This window comes from Columba livia, chromosome 3 (genome assembly GCF_036013475.1).
Source record: "Columba livia isolate bColLiv1 breed racing homer chromosome 3, bColLiv1.pat.W.v2, whole genome shotgun sequence".
Classification (NCBI taxonomy): Eukaryota; Metazoa; Chordata; class Aves; order Columbiformes; family Columbidae; genus Columba; species Columba livia.
The window spans coordinates 52,120,858-52,134,086 of NC_088604.1; the positions used below are offsets into that span (position 1 = coordinate 52,120,858).

At 45.8% G+C, this 13,229-nt stretch overlaps 1 protein-coding gene across 2 annotated transcripts in view; it reads left to right on the forward strand.

Annotated features, from left to right (window-relative positions):
• Positions 1–913: 913 nt before the first annotated feature.
• The window catches only part of SLC35F1 (solute carrier family 35 member F1), a 240,972-nt gene continuing 228,656 nt past the window's right edge, over positions 914–13,229 (forward strand). Inside the window, exon 1 of one of the 2 annotated variants that reach the window (XM_065056742.1) lies at positions 914–1,556. In XM_065056742.1, the coding sequence (XP_064912814.1) occupies positions 1,354–1,556 (203 nt within the window). In that variant the 5' untranslated portion in view covers positions 914–1,353. The remainder of the gene's footprint in view (positions 1,557–13,229) is intronic. The other variant, XM_065056741.1, reaches the window with a different exon arrangement.

Below are 13,229 nucleotides of genomic sequence, written 5' to 3' on the forward strand. Positions count from 1 at the left end.
ATATAGGGAAAGAATCTTTGACAAAAATAAGTAGAGGAAACAATAGAATGGAAAAGGTAAAATTTCAGATTTATTTCACTTAAGAGGACTTTGCAAAATTATCAAGTAAAATGTTTCAGTGAGACATGATTCATTTAAAAGGTATATATACGTTTTACCTCCATGGAGCCTGATTCAATTTTTAAAGCGAAACATCTTACTCTTTAGAATAAGAAATACTAAAACCACGTTCATTCCATTTCTTTTCAGACAGACTTCCTGTGTTTGGAAGAGACTAACACAATAGTCTGTAACAAGCCTCGACCAGGCACGAACTGGAAGTGCACCGTCCCTATGAAAAATGTATGGAGCTCTGAACTTTATGGCAACTGCCATCGCTCCCACAGTCCCTTACGTGCCTCGCTGGCAGTGTAAGAGCAAGGGTGGTGTTCAGAGGCATTTTTTATTTACATGTTTTCCAATCCACTGAAGACAAGACAGGCCATGCCATGTTTCAGAGGACAAATGCATGTCAGTTCTGAGGTGCTCATGTCGATGGAGCAGATGCCTTGTTGCCCAGCTGCAAAGAGGCAACTGACTAACATAAAAAACACCCCCAAAAGGCAACTAAACACCCCAAAAGAAAACCGATGAGTATTTAATGGGGTGAAGTTTGGAGTAAGCAAGTGCTCAGCCGGGCATTCCGCTGGCCCCGTACCCCCGAGCCCTCCCAGCCCAGAGCTCAGCGGGCGCGGCGGGAGGGCGGCACAAGGGACCCGGGAAAGGAGCCTCCCCGCACCGGCAGGTCCTGCCCGACTCCGATCGCTCCACGGGGCGACCGCGGCAGAACCGGGCGGGTGCGTGGGGGGGGAAGCGCGGACGCTGTCGCCGGCGCCCCCTGGCGGCTGCCGCCGGCGCCTCCGCCCCGCTCTCCCGGCGACACCACGGCGCGCAGGGGCGGGCGCCGCCGCTCACGGCTCCGAGGGGGCTCCGCCGCCGCACCGTGACGGGCCGGGCCGGGCCGGGCCGCGGCTATACCCGTGCGCTGTGGAGGTGCGCGGGGCGGCGGCGAGCGGGAAACAAAAGGGATCGAGGCAGCGCAGCGGTGGCAGCTCCGCCGGGGGGAGGCACCAGCTGGGCGCAGGGGGTGTGGGGAGGAGGAGGGTCGCCAAACTGCTGCCACTTCGTCGACCGTGAGCGGCACTCGCTGGCGGCGGCAGCCCGCCCCTCGCTGCATGGCAGCCCAGTGAGGGAGGAGCGGGCGAGGGTCTGGCGCTGTCCGGAAGCCGAGGGAGCCAGCGCCGGTGGCAGCAGCGCCCGCCGCCCTCCCGCCGGGATGCGCCCCGCTCTCCGCTGAGGCGCAGCCCCGCCGCGATGCTCTCCCCCGAGCGCCACCGCCACCACCGCCACCCCCCGCCGCCGCAGCCGCCGCCGCCGCCGCACCACCCGCCGCAGCCCAGCCATGTCGTGGCCACCATCGAGAACCTGCCGGCGGAGGGCGGCAGCGGCGGCGGCAGGAGCGGCATCTCCGCGCCCTCCTCCAGCGTGCGCCAGCGGATCAGGAAAGTGCTGAACAGGTGAGGCCAGGGGATGGACCGGGGCTTCGGCGGCACGGCAGGGCACGGCATGGTACGGCGCAGCTGCCCGCCCCGCTGCCTCTCGTCCTGGGGCGTGGAGGACCGGAGGCGGCCGTCGGGGGAGCCCCGGCCCAGCCCCCTCGGCGGGGTAAAGCGGAGAGGGGCGCGGATGCTCTGGCGGGGCGGCTCGTCTGGGCTGGCAGCGCCTTTCCCCGCTTAAGCCGCGGGCAGGGGGCGGCAGCGCGGAGCCTTCCCCGGTCCATTGTTGCCTCCGAGGCCACGACGTGAGGCGCAATGCCGGTCCGCTACCTCCCCGCCGGGGCCGGTGCCGATCGCACCTGCCCTGCCCGCAGGCACACCCCAATAGCGGGGCACCCGCTCCTCCCGCCTGCTTCGACTTTCCTAGCCCGTCGCGGACACGCGGGGGGCGGTGGGGAGAAGGGAGCCCACGTTCCCGCAGCCGGAGCCCGGCCAGTGGCGGAGGCACCGCTGGCCAAGTCGGAGCGCGGGCGCCGGGCGAGCGGAGTGGCCCTTTGCCGTCCCGGCGGGGTCCGCAGCAGCGGCCGGGCAAAGCCCGGTGCTCCGGGGTGCCGGGTGGCCCCATGTGAGGTTTGTGCCTGATTTGAGACCAGCTGGCGTGGTCAGAGGGAAGCGCGCTCTGGCTGCAGGAGCGGGATGCTGCCGAGACACTGGCTGGTCGGTTCTCCCGTGCGTGTGGCTCAGCATTGCCAATGCAAAGATGAGAAAGCTGCAGGGTACTTGGGGTAAATTATTTCACCGAAGGCACAAGAAAACACTGGAACCATCTTACTTAAATCCTTTATGCTCGCCTTTTTGCCATTTATTTCTTCAGCACTGTGTTTTATTAGGGCTCAGGTTGTTACTACAAAACAGTGTCTATCCAGAGCCTAACTGGCTGATTCTGTGAGCCTCTGAGCTCCTGTTTGAAAAGCCAGCTGAAGATATCACTTCTGCCTAATGACTTTTACGTGCTAAATAGAGCACTTGCAGGGTTTTGAGCAGCAGTGGGATGGTGCATACCAACGTTGGTCTCACTGTCCGCACTTTAGTTTCAGATATGTGTATTATGGATGACCTACTAAGAAAAACATCAGCTCATCTATCTGGATATACTAATTTTGAAGATGAAGCCTGTTGACTCTTTCAAGCTTTTAAACATTAGGAAATGATAAATGTTCCTGTCTTTGTTAGAAATACCTGAAGGTATTTGATTGCTCACAGATCATTGCTATTATTTGCAACAGTAACAACTGTTACCATTCTAGGAGGATCCTCAAAAGCATCAATAAGGAAGGAAATATTTATCCTTTGTTATTTGAGCACGAGAAGGATTGAAATGAAGCTGCGACAAGTAAGAGCTGCTTCAGCTCAAACTCAGTTACACATTTTCTTATACATGCACATTTGTAACTCTCAGTATAGTAACATTCACGCAATTCCTCAACCAAACGGTCTGTGTCCTCTTAGGTGTCCAGTGCTTGCAAAATCCTATTCTCTTTCTGCTTGGTCATCCTGGGGTGTGTGTCAGTCCTGAGTTAAGCCACCAGAGAAAAGAAGTTTTCTCAGGGGCAGCACGAGATGTATGAAGATGTGGCAAGGCTATCAGACACAGAAGCAATAGGTACTCTTGTTCAAGTGTGGTGATAGTGACCTCTGGGTAACCATCAAATTGACCACAGTGTTTGTTCATGGTTAGGAAGTGTTCAATTAATTCATATCGTTCAAGCAGTTACCATGCTTATGCATATATGTATACCATAGCTAAAGAGTCAAATATTTGTTGTTATATATATTATTGAAAGGATAATTGTTTTTGTTTGTTTGTTTGTTTGTTTGTTTGCTTGTTTGTTTTTAAGGAGGAAAAAGATAGAAATTGGCTTTGGTGACCAAAGACCACATCCCTGTTCTGATTCACAAACTTGAATCTAGAAACGAGGTCTTGCATCATCCAGATGCCCAGCTCTGTAATGAACAGGAGCCCAGTCACTTTCTCGCAAACATATTCTTTTCCCCTCCTCAAACATGAATCAAGAATAAAGTTTTCCAAATTTATGCGATTTATGTATGTGTTTTTATGGAAAGGGAAAAGACTCATAACTGTGGCATTTTAAGACAGTATTTTCTTTGTGTAAGAGAATCCTTAGCCCATCCCAAAGTCTGTATCAAGCAAAATTTTTCCTGAGTTAGATTTCCTTCAACTTTGCATGGGAACTAAGAACTCAGCCCATGTAAAGTCATGTCTTTCATGTAATATTTCTATTGATAAAGGGAAATGAATCCCAACACAATGGAATGAATCCTAACACAATGTTTATGTTTTCATCTTCTGTGGAAACAATAGCATGGAAATGTTTAAGGTAAAGGAAGAAATATGTATGCTATATCCCGAAAGAAGTAGGAGCCCAGAAAAAAACCCAAGCATTGACTTCTTGAATAAATGTTTTTCTACTGGAAAAGGGTAACACTTTCTCTGTGCTGTCTATACTTTGTGTTCACCATCTGCCTGTGACCCATTTGTGACAGGTTCCTGATTGACTCGTTGAGTTGAGCACATGTGCTTCTGTTTTTTGCTAGACAAAGTGGAGGCTTCTCAGGCAGATGAACAAAATAAAAAGGCTGACAACAGCCAAGGTTACCAGAAGCCTGCTGGTAGAATTATAGAATGGCTTGGGTTGGAAGGGACCTTCAAAGATCATCTAGTCCAACCCTCTTCAACGAGCAGGGACATCTTCAACCAGATCAGGTTGCTCAGAGCCCCATCCAGCCTGGCCTTGAATGTCTCCAGAGATGGGGCATCTACCACCTCTCTGGGCAACCTGTCCCAGTGTTTCACCACTCTCATCTTGAATAATTTCTTCCTCATGTCTAACCTGAATCTACCGGCTTTTAGTTTAAAACCGTTACCCCTTGTCCTACTGCAAGACGCCCTGCTAAAAATCTGCCTCCTGGGAGGGGACAGACTCTGGTATGTCCTGGGAAGAAGCAAGACAGCAGGAAAATGGGGATTGACACTGGCAGAAACTGAGCATAATTTCTCTCTCACTTTTTATGTAGTAGTTCGGTCACCTAGGCACTCAGTGATTCCTGAATTGCCTTTGAAGGCTCCTCTTAAAATTGCTTTACAAGCTGTGGAAACTTATTTTAACTTCACCTTCCAACCCCTCCTCCCTGTTCACTCAATAGATCCCGAGGTAATTGAGAAACACTGGCACAACCACCCCCCACGGTGTTTGAGAGAGAACATACTGAAAGCAAAGCTGGTTGGCTGTAAAAATGTATTTCAGTGATCACAGTGAACACTGCACTCTGTGAAAAAGTTTACCATAACAGAAAACCAAAGTAAAATGCAAAACCAAAGGTCCAGGATCATGGAGGACCGGAGATGCTCAATGAAATTGTAGGTTTTAGTGGGACAGTTTGGATATAAATTCTGAGCTGCCAGTGGTGGTGAACAAGACCTGCTGCAACAGGAGAGAGCTTTCTGTTATCGTTGAAGTCTGGAGAGGATGACTTTGAATTGCTGTTGCATTAAGGGCAAATGTCGTGGTGATTACACTTTGCAAATACGTTCCTGGACCTGTGACTCACACCCATGGTCCATGAATCCCAGCTGCAGGGCCCTGCCTGGCACCTTTCTTGTGACGTTTGCTCAGCAGCTCTCTCTGGCTGACCCTGCCCTGCTATAGTTTGCAGGGGAGAGAAAGAATAATGTTGGCTGCTTGATTGCTTGCTTGCTTCCCCACAGCCTCTGCAAAGCCAAAATTGGACTCCACCAACTCTGTCTGCTTGTAGAGGACCATTTAATAAGCAGTGACTCACCTGCTCCGTATTGCCTCCCACCTATAGCAGGAAGCAAGAAAAAAAGGAGAAAATCTTGCTGTCTGGAGCTCTGTGGTTCTCCAGGCCTCCATCCTGGTGCCTCCAGATTCCTGAGATACCTGTTGGTGGGTCTGAACTCACCCTGTCTGTCTGGATCCCAGCACAGAGTGGTGGCTTGTGTCCCTTCTTTGCACTCCCTGAATGACCTGAAGAGCCAAGAGTAGAGAACCACCTGCATAGCACTGTGTGTGGCCTCTGAAGCTTTTTAAACTAATTTACGGGTTGATCTCATCTTAAGAATGCTGGTTACCGCCTCCTCAGAGGAACTGGGCAGAGAATAAATGTTGCTGCGCCACAAGGGGAGCAGGTTGCCAAATGATCTCTTTGGGCGATCCGTGCAGATTATTTTTCCAAATGAGATCCAGCAAATGGGGTACCTGCTTATACATAGACATGATCTCTGTAACCCTGGGCACCAGGACACAGAGAGAAAAATGAATTTTCTGCAGGGAAAATTCGTTAATATCTTTAGATACTATGACAAAGTTATTTTATCTAAGTAAACAAGATTATTCTGGGAAAGAAAAAAATATTGTAGCCATGTCAAGGAACTTGGGTCTCCAAAGTAATGTCTAAGGCCCCACTATTGTATTGCTTACCCTGATGAGGACTGGTTTAGAAAGCTGGATGGCACATACATCTTTCTGGGTTTTCCCACTTTGATCTTCTAGTACTTTCTCAAGGAATACTAGCTATAAAATCTAGCCGTGCCTTACATTGCTGTTTCAAGGCTGTCTTCATGTGCTTTTTCTTGCTCTCTATTGCTAAATGGCACTTTGTATTTTTTCAGAAGTTTCCTACAAATCGTATCAGAATATTAGAGACATATTCAACTTGATATCTGAAAATGGAGCAAGAGTAATTTCACGCACTCAGTTCCATGCCATCTTTTAAATAGCTTTGTAGTTACATTCTCTGCACTAGTGGATTGTGAAAGCTTTCTCTGGAGCAATGTGAGTCTCTCTCTACTTTGCCTTCTTATTCACTTTCTCAGATAAATTTTAGCCTTGTACTTAAAGCCAGTGTATGGTCTAATTACCACTACCTTTCTTAGGAAAAGGAAGACAAAATAACGTTGCTAATAAATATGATTCATTAAGCTAGGCAGTGATTTAGTGAATCAAAGTATATGAAGAAAAGCATTTTGGATGCTTCTTGTCAGAAAGCCTGGCTGTTTGGGTATGGTCTGAGTAAAACTTTTGCATCTTTAGCATGTTACAGGCCAGATTCATCCCTGATAATGGAGTTCAGGAAAAATTTGGCCCACTAGCTGATTAAATTTGAACTTGAACCATGTGTCAGGGCTACTAACTTTACAGAGATAAGAGTTGTTTAAATGACACTGCAAGCAGCAAAAACTATGACCCAATTATTATTTTTTTTAATAACGCGTATCCACATAGTAAGTCAGAGTGAGTTTATGTGCTTAAAAGAACCTGCAACTGAATAATAATATGGTTGACACATTGTATTTCATTGCCCCAAAGCAATAACATCTTTCAGTTGACTGATCAGAGACGCAAACAAGCCAAATAATTTATGGCATTTTTCTTTAATTAAAAGCAAGTCAAGGATCAAAGGTATCATTTTTGGAATCCAAAAAAAGAGTGAGTATTCATAACCTTCAGTTGCTTTGCTTTCTTCTTCAAAACAAAAGGATTGGCTTCCTTTGGGATTTTTATTCTTAAAAAGTACAAATAGCTTTTCAAAGTCCACCCAGAATAACAGCGACTGTAGAAGAATGAGTCTGAGCCCAATTCAGATAGCTGTAGCTCTCCTTTTAGGTAAAAATATTTGTACTATTCTGAAGTAAGTAAAAGAAAATGAGTTCAGAGCATAGATAAAGCAACTAGGTTGGCTTTCTTGTAACTGTTAGTATTATTCATTTCAGTTGGGAAAATGGGAAGGTCATATCTGCCCATAGGAAAGCATCCTGGCAGAGAATATAGAAATCAACCAATTAAAAATTGTCCACTGTTTCCTTTTCTCATTAGGTTACTTGTAATTACCATTTTGAAAGCAAGTGATGTCTGTGAATTAGCTGCATTCCCAATAATTTGGGTGCATAAGGGAAATACCTGTAAAACAGGAGAAAAAGATGCTCTTCCCCTTCTCCTCCAAACAACTTATTTCAGTGAATACACACTTATTGGTAGGCCGTAGTACACTTAAAATGCATTGATTTAGGAGTGGAGATGAGCTAAAGTACATAAAGCTTCCATATTGCTGCTTTAGCAAGTGCTTGGAGCGTGTCGGAGTGTGGTTTCCTAACAGGTTTTGGAGTCAGTGTTGGAAAGTTTTGTCCCCTTTGACTCGCTTTTGCTCATGAGAATTTGTACCTTAGGAGTTACAAGACTTGCCGGTTCTATTCTGAAACAGGAATTGTTTGGGGTGATTTGATACGATAAGTACACTGTAATCTAAACCTGACAGCCCACATACTGATTGGGAAAACACTTTTCCTAGGAGGGGCAGTTTGGCAAGGCAAAATATATGGGTGTCTTCTGTCTACCTGTGACACTCAGAAGGCTGGTACTTGTTGGATGCCTGCCTTTGTCACTGGATGTGCTATGGGCTTTGGGAAGGGGTTACTGCCTCTTGAACTAGGCGGGTTTCAAAAGAGCAGCACTGTAAATGGCTCCATAGAGAAAGCTGGAGGAATGGACAGAGTGGCTCTTATGGAATGGACAGAGCAGCTTTAATGTGCTAATGAGGGGAAGGCCAGATGCCAGCAGCGATCAGAAGGGCTCTTTGTGGCTCTGTCTCTTTGGAGATGGCTGGAGTCTCTGTCCTTATCACCGTTGTTTCTGAAGGCAGAGGGAAACACTGGGGCTATTAGTGAGGTGTTCCCTTCCTTTAAGTCAGAAGATAGCCTTATGGATCAGTACTTGAATACTGATTAGGGCTGATTAACAGAAAAGCTTAGGGAAGAGAACTTGCTGAAGAAGCTCGACTTAAAAAACTACCAAAAATCACCCCCAAACCGAACAAAAACAGAAATCTCATGCTCAAAGGCTTGCAAGCTGAGCTCAAACTCAGCTGAAATCACCTCTTGTAAGAACAGCTGTATGGGGACTCATAAATTGCTATGACTGTAAAGTGTGTGAGTATTGGTGGTTGTGAAATTCATGTTGTGAACCACCTAATCTACCTGTCTCTGCTTGTTTATGTCTGTCATCTGTCTCTCTGGGATTTTTACTGAAAACATGCCAGTTTTGAAGCTTGTCTTTCAACTTCCTCTGACTTGGTTTCTCTCATGATTTAAAAAAGCCTCCCTTCAATACATATTCACTCCCTCTCATTTTCCTCAGAGACACCACATGATTGAGGTAGTGGGTTTGGCTCCCATGCATCACATTCTCCTCAGCATGGCTGGAACTAAAGAGCAAAGAGATGGAGGAGGGAGCATCCCCACAGCCTGGCTGTGCTTGGTGAGAGCACCCATGCAGCAATACTGTGCCATATTTCTGCAGGGAGCATGCCTGCTTCTTGGGATGTGTCGCTGTACACACTGCCAGCCAAATAATTTCCTAGGCGGATGACCCTTGATCTCACGAGAAAGGTCTGTCCATGAATGATGCCATATAGGTGCCACTGTAAAAAATAGGGACACTTATTAAGCCAGGCTTCTGTGGCTGATACAGCCATTTTGGCCCTTAATTTAAGTTTTCCCTTGGTGTGGTGGTCAGTTGCTTCCTTACACTGCATTTTCCCGTACTGATGTGGGAGGTCATGCTCTAACTTCAGAAAAGTCTGACCCGTGGCAATACGTAGGAACTTAGGAGCCAGACAGCAAATCTTCTCTTTTGCTATAACTTTTCTTTCCTGTCAAAAAATGTAGATGAGTCAAAACTTTGGCAAGATGGACTAGATTTTCTCAAGACTGCATGTTCAGCAAGGTTTCTTATGTCCAGACTAGACATTTGGGATGGAGGGTAAGACTTCATGGTAATCTGGTGATGGGAATACTTATGTAGGAGATCATATTTAACTCTGCTTTGCTGTGTCCCTGAGGGATGCCATGAACACATGGTCTGTGAGGTTCTCTTGGGATGAAGAACCTCAAATGATTGTGGTTTTGACTTAATGCAAAATGGGGGAAGTTTTGAAAATTAAAAGTTTGGAACCAGGTGATGCTTTTTTGCCCAGCTCATCTCCCAAGACATTTCAGGCTTCAAGGTGTTCATTTACAAAAGCCCACTATGCTTGAAACAGATTGCTGCATCTCTAATACAGATAAATGAGGTAATTTATGTGTCCAGTAGCAAGACCATAATTATTACCTCCCAAGCCCTAGTGTTAATTGCAACCTATAAGCCAGTATTACCTGATGACAGAATGAAAATAAAATTTGAAACATTTGTAGTGATGGTCATTAGTTTACTCAGCCCTTTCTGGTGTTCATTTGTCAAAGAAACTGTCACATGTGTGTCCAAAAGCCTGCTTTACTGTCTTTTTACTAGGCCGCATTAATTTTAAAATGGTTCTGTCTTCTGTGCCACATTCATTCTCATTACTTTGCCTCGTCTGACATGTGTTTTGATGTGACCTGACTTTTTCTGGTTTCCATTGGGTAGGAATGGAAAATGAGTTAAGAGGGGACTAAATGTTTCTGCGTGTTTGGTGAAATGGAGGGGAAGCCACTGGCAGCATGGGAGGGAGATACCAGGATCTGTTTCAGCTGTGGTGGCCCTTCTTCATCCTCATGGAAGAGGAGGAAAGCTCCTGATAACGAAAATCCTGATCTTTAACTTAGCCTCAGGGCTGGTAGCTCAGACCCTTTCAGGTGAAGGGAGAGTCTAACTGGGATGGGCTGAACAAGAATGGTAACTATGAGGTAAAAGCAAGTTCTTGCTGCCTTTTTCTGAAGAGAAGAGGTAGATGTCCATGTCCAGCTCTTGAAGACTGTGTCACAGACAACGGAGGCGAGGCCTGAAGTGAGTCACTTACAGGTAGGGGCCTAATGCTCCAAGGGGGGTAAGACATAAGCTGTACCCTATCCTGTGCTTTCTGGTTTTTACCAAAACTTGGATCTTTAAGGTGTCAGCCTAGGTGCCTCTGTGGCTATGCCAGGGTGCAATATTCTTCTCCATGGGTCTTTGCTTTCCACTCCCCCCCTCCACGGTGATGCAACAAATGCTGAAAAATACTTAATACAATTAAATTAATTTATGCTGTGATTATTTTAAGTTCAGGTATTTTAAGGAGTTTAAATAGCTCTGTGTTTTCAGTGGATTCTGCAGCCTGATTTGGGCCATTTACCTTCTCAAATATCTTCTTACTAGAAACTGTAGAGCTGTAATGAAACTGAGCAAGTATTTCTTTCCCATTGCTCTTTACTTTTCTCTCTCTTCTGCTGCTACAGACATGAAATGCTTTTGATTATGTTTTGTTTTTTTTTTTACTCCCTGTTGTCAGGATATTGTGGTCTGTAGAGTCCATCCTGGGTAGATTGAAACTGAGGAAGGACAGCAAATAGCAAGTAGGTTGGGAAGAGCTGAGCAGGGAGCTGGAAAATACTTTAATGGTTGTGGGATTTGATACTTGAAGGAAATAAAACTTTAATATTGTAGATATAATTTTCATCAGGCTAAGTATGAGGATTAAGTACCATCAGGCAGGAAAAGTTTCCAGGCTTTATCTAATGTGGTGAGGAAAAAGTAGCTGGGCACCCAAGTATAGGTAATGGTCAGACTGAAGTGTCTCCTTCTCTTGTGTGACCTGCCTGATATGCACAGGTAATTTCCAGTCAGAATTTGAATACCTGATCCCTGCTGGTTGGTGCTAAGGGGGTTGCTTTGTAGCAAAATGACTTTTTCTGGAATTTAGAGATCAGTTTGCAGAAGTTCATCCCAGAGTGGACAACACCTATGCACAGCCCTGGAGCCTTTGTTGCCTCCTCTTCAGGTTTTTCTACCAAAGCTGCTTTGCTTAGATTCAGTGCTCACCAGTGATTTTTTTCTGTGGCATGGGGGATCACATCTTTCAGTAGAGTCCAGGACATTTGGAGGACTTAGTCTAGAAGCACTGGAGAAAGGTGGTGTGGTAGCTGTAGTACATGCATGAAGGCACTGCTTACTGGCATTGAAAAGGAAAATTCCAGGTTTTCCCTCATTTAAGCAAAACCACGACATCTTACTGGAACAACTGTTCAGTAGCAGAACACTCTCAAGGAGTGAGGCACCGTGGTCAGGGTGAGGTGCAGTGCCATGCAGTGGTTGGAGCGCTGCCCAAAGTGGAAGAGATAACCAAGCGAAATCTGAGATTCAGAGTTTCTCCCTTTCTAAAGAGGTTATTTGTATTTAAGACACCAAATCATTCCCTAATAATTCACTTTAAAAGAAGCACTCTGTGTGTGAACTACAGAAGTTACCCAAATTTAATGTTCTGTTATAAATTCTAGCACATTCTAGCTCATAGAAGAATTTCTGTTAAATTTGATGTCTGAAATTGTTCATACATATCGATTTGGTAGGTATTACCGTGTTAATGGAACTTATTATTACTCAGCTAGATTAATTTATTAGATTTATTCCTACACTTTTACAACCTATAGATGTATTGAGACATGAACCTGCAGAATCAATACCAATTTCTTTTCTCATTTATGAATGGTCTCACTAACATCCAAAGTACTTTTACACTTGAGAGTATTTAGCTGCAATTTGTTTTGAAGCACACACTGACAGTTTTAAATTTGTCTTTTTTCTCAGTCCTTTAACGATTTTATTTTTTTTTACATGTATGTTGGCTGTATTTTAGCAAAATACCATGCATCAAGCATCAAACGAGTCATGACCACACTCTAGTCATTGGCATTAGTTGGCAGCTTATGTGTTTGCAGGATGAGGGCTCTGAGATGCATTTTGGCTGTTGTTCTGCGTGGCAGGTGCAAAGCAGGAAGGGGGAACAAAGGTACAAATTTAATTTACGACTAAGTTGCCTGCCAAATGTGGTATATTGGCATTTTATCCTGCAAGCAGTGGCCATGCATGTGTTTTATCTTTTGAAGCAGCGGTGCTTGTCTGAGGAGCAGTGGCAAAGAACAGCCGAAGTGAGTAATTCATGTGGGGTTTGTTCACTTCCTTCCAAAGCATGAGGATCCCATGGGACCTGCTGAAGGCTCATGGTAGGAAGTCAGGGAGGTGAGAGCTTGATGAGGGAAGAAAGCTATTTGGTCACCTCTGCTCGTGCTGCCAGTTCAGGACTGGTACACAGCACTGACAGTAGAGATCCATCTTCAGGTGATCCTAATGCAGGCATTTCTGCTGCCATCACAGCACCAGCGGTACCTGGAGATACCATCCTTTCTTCCTTTGGATGGACCAGAAATATTCTGTAACTTTTGGGAAGAGACTTACAGAGATCAGTTGACCTCAGCCCCCAGCCTTCAAATCCGGTAACTCACAAACATTTCTGTGGAGAAACCTCCAGCAGCTGCAAGTGCACAGAGATGATGTTTTGTCCAGTGGTCTGGACTGTGAAGCTCCTTAAAAGTAACTCTTCTCCAGTCAGCCTTTCTTTGTTTTCTTCCAGTAAAAGTTGCCGTATCCACTTGATATACTGCTCATCTCACCCCTTTTTGGTTGTTACTTACTCTTGCTGCCATAGCTGCTGCTTGTGCACCACTGTGGTTGGTTGCTGAGCATTAAAAGCTCAAGCCTGATAAATAAACAACAGCATGCACAAAAATACCAGCCAGATGATAAGGGAAAAAAAAACCCAGCAGCTCATACTTAAGTATGATGCAGAAGTAGGCATCAGAGTTAGAAA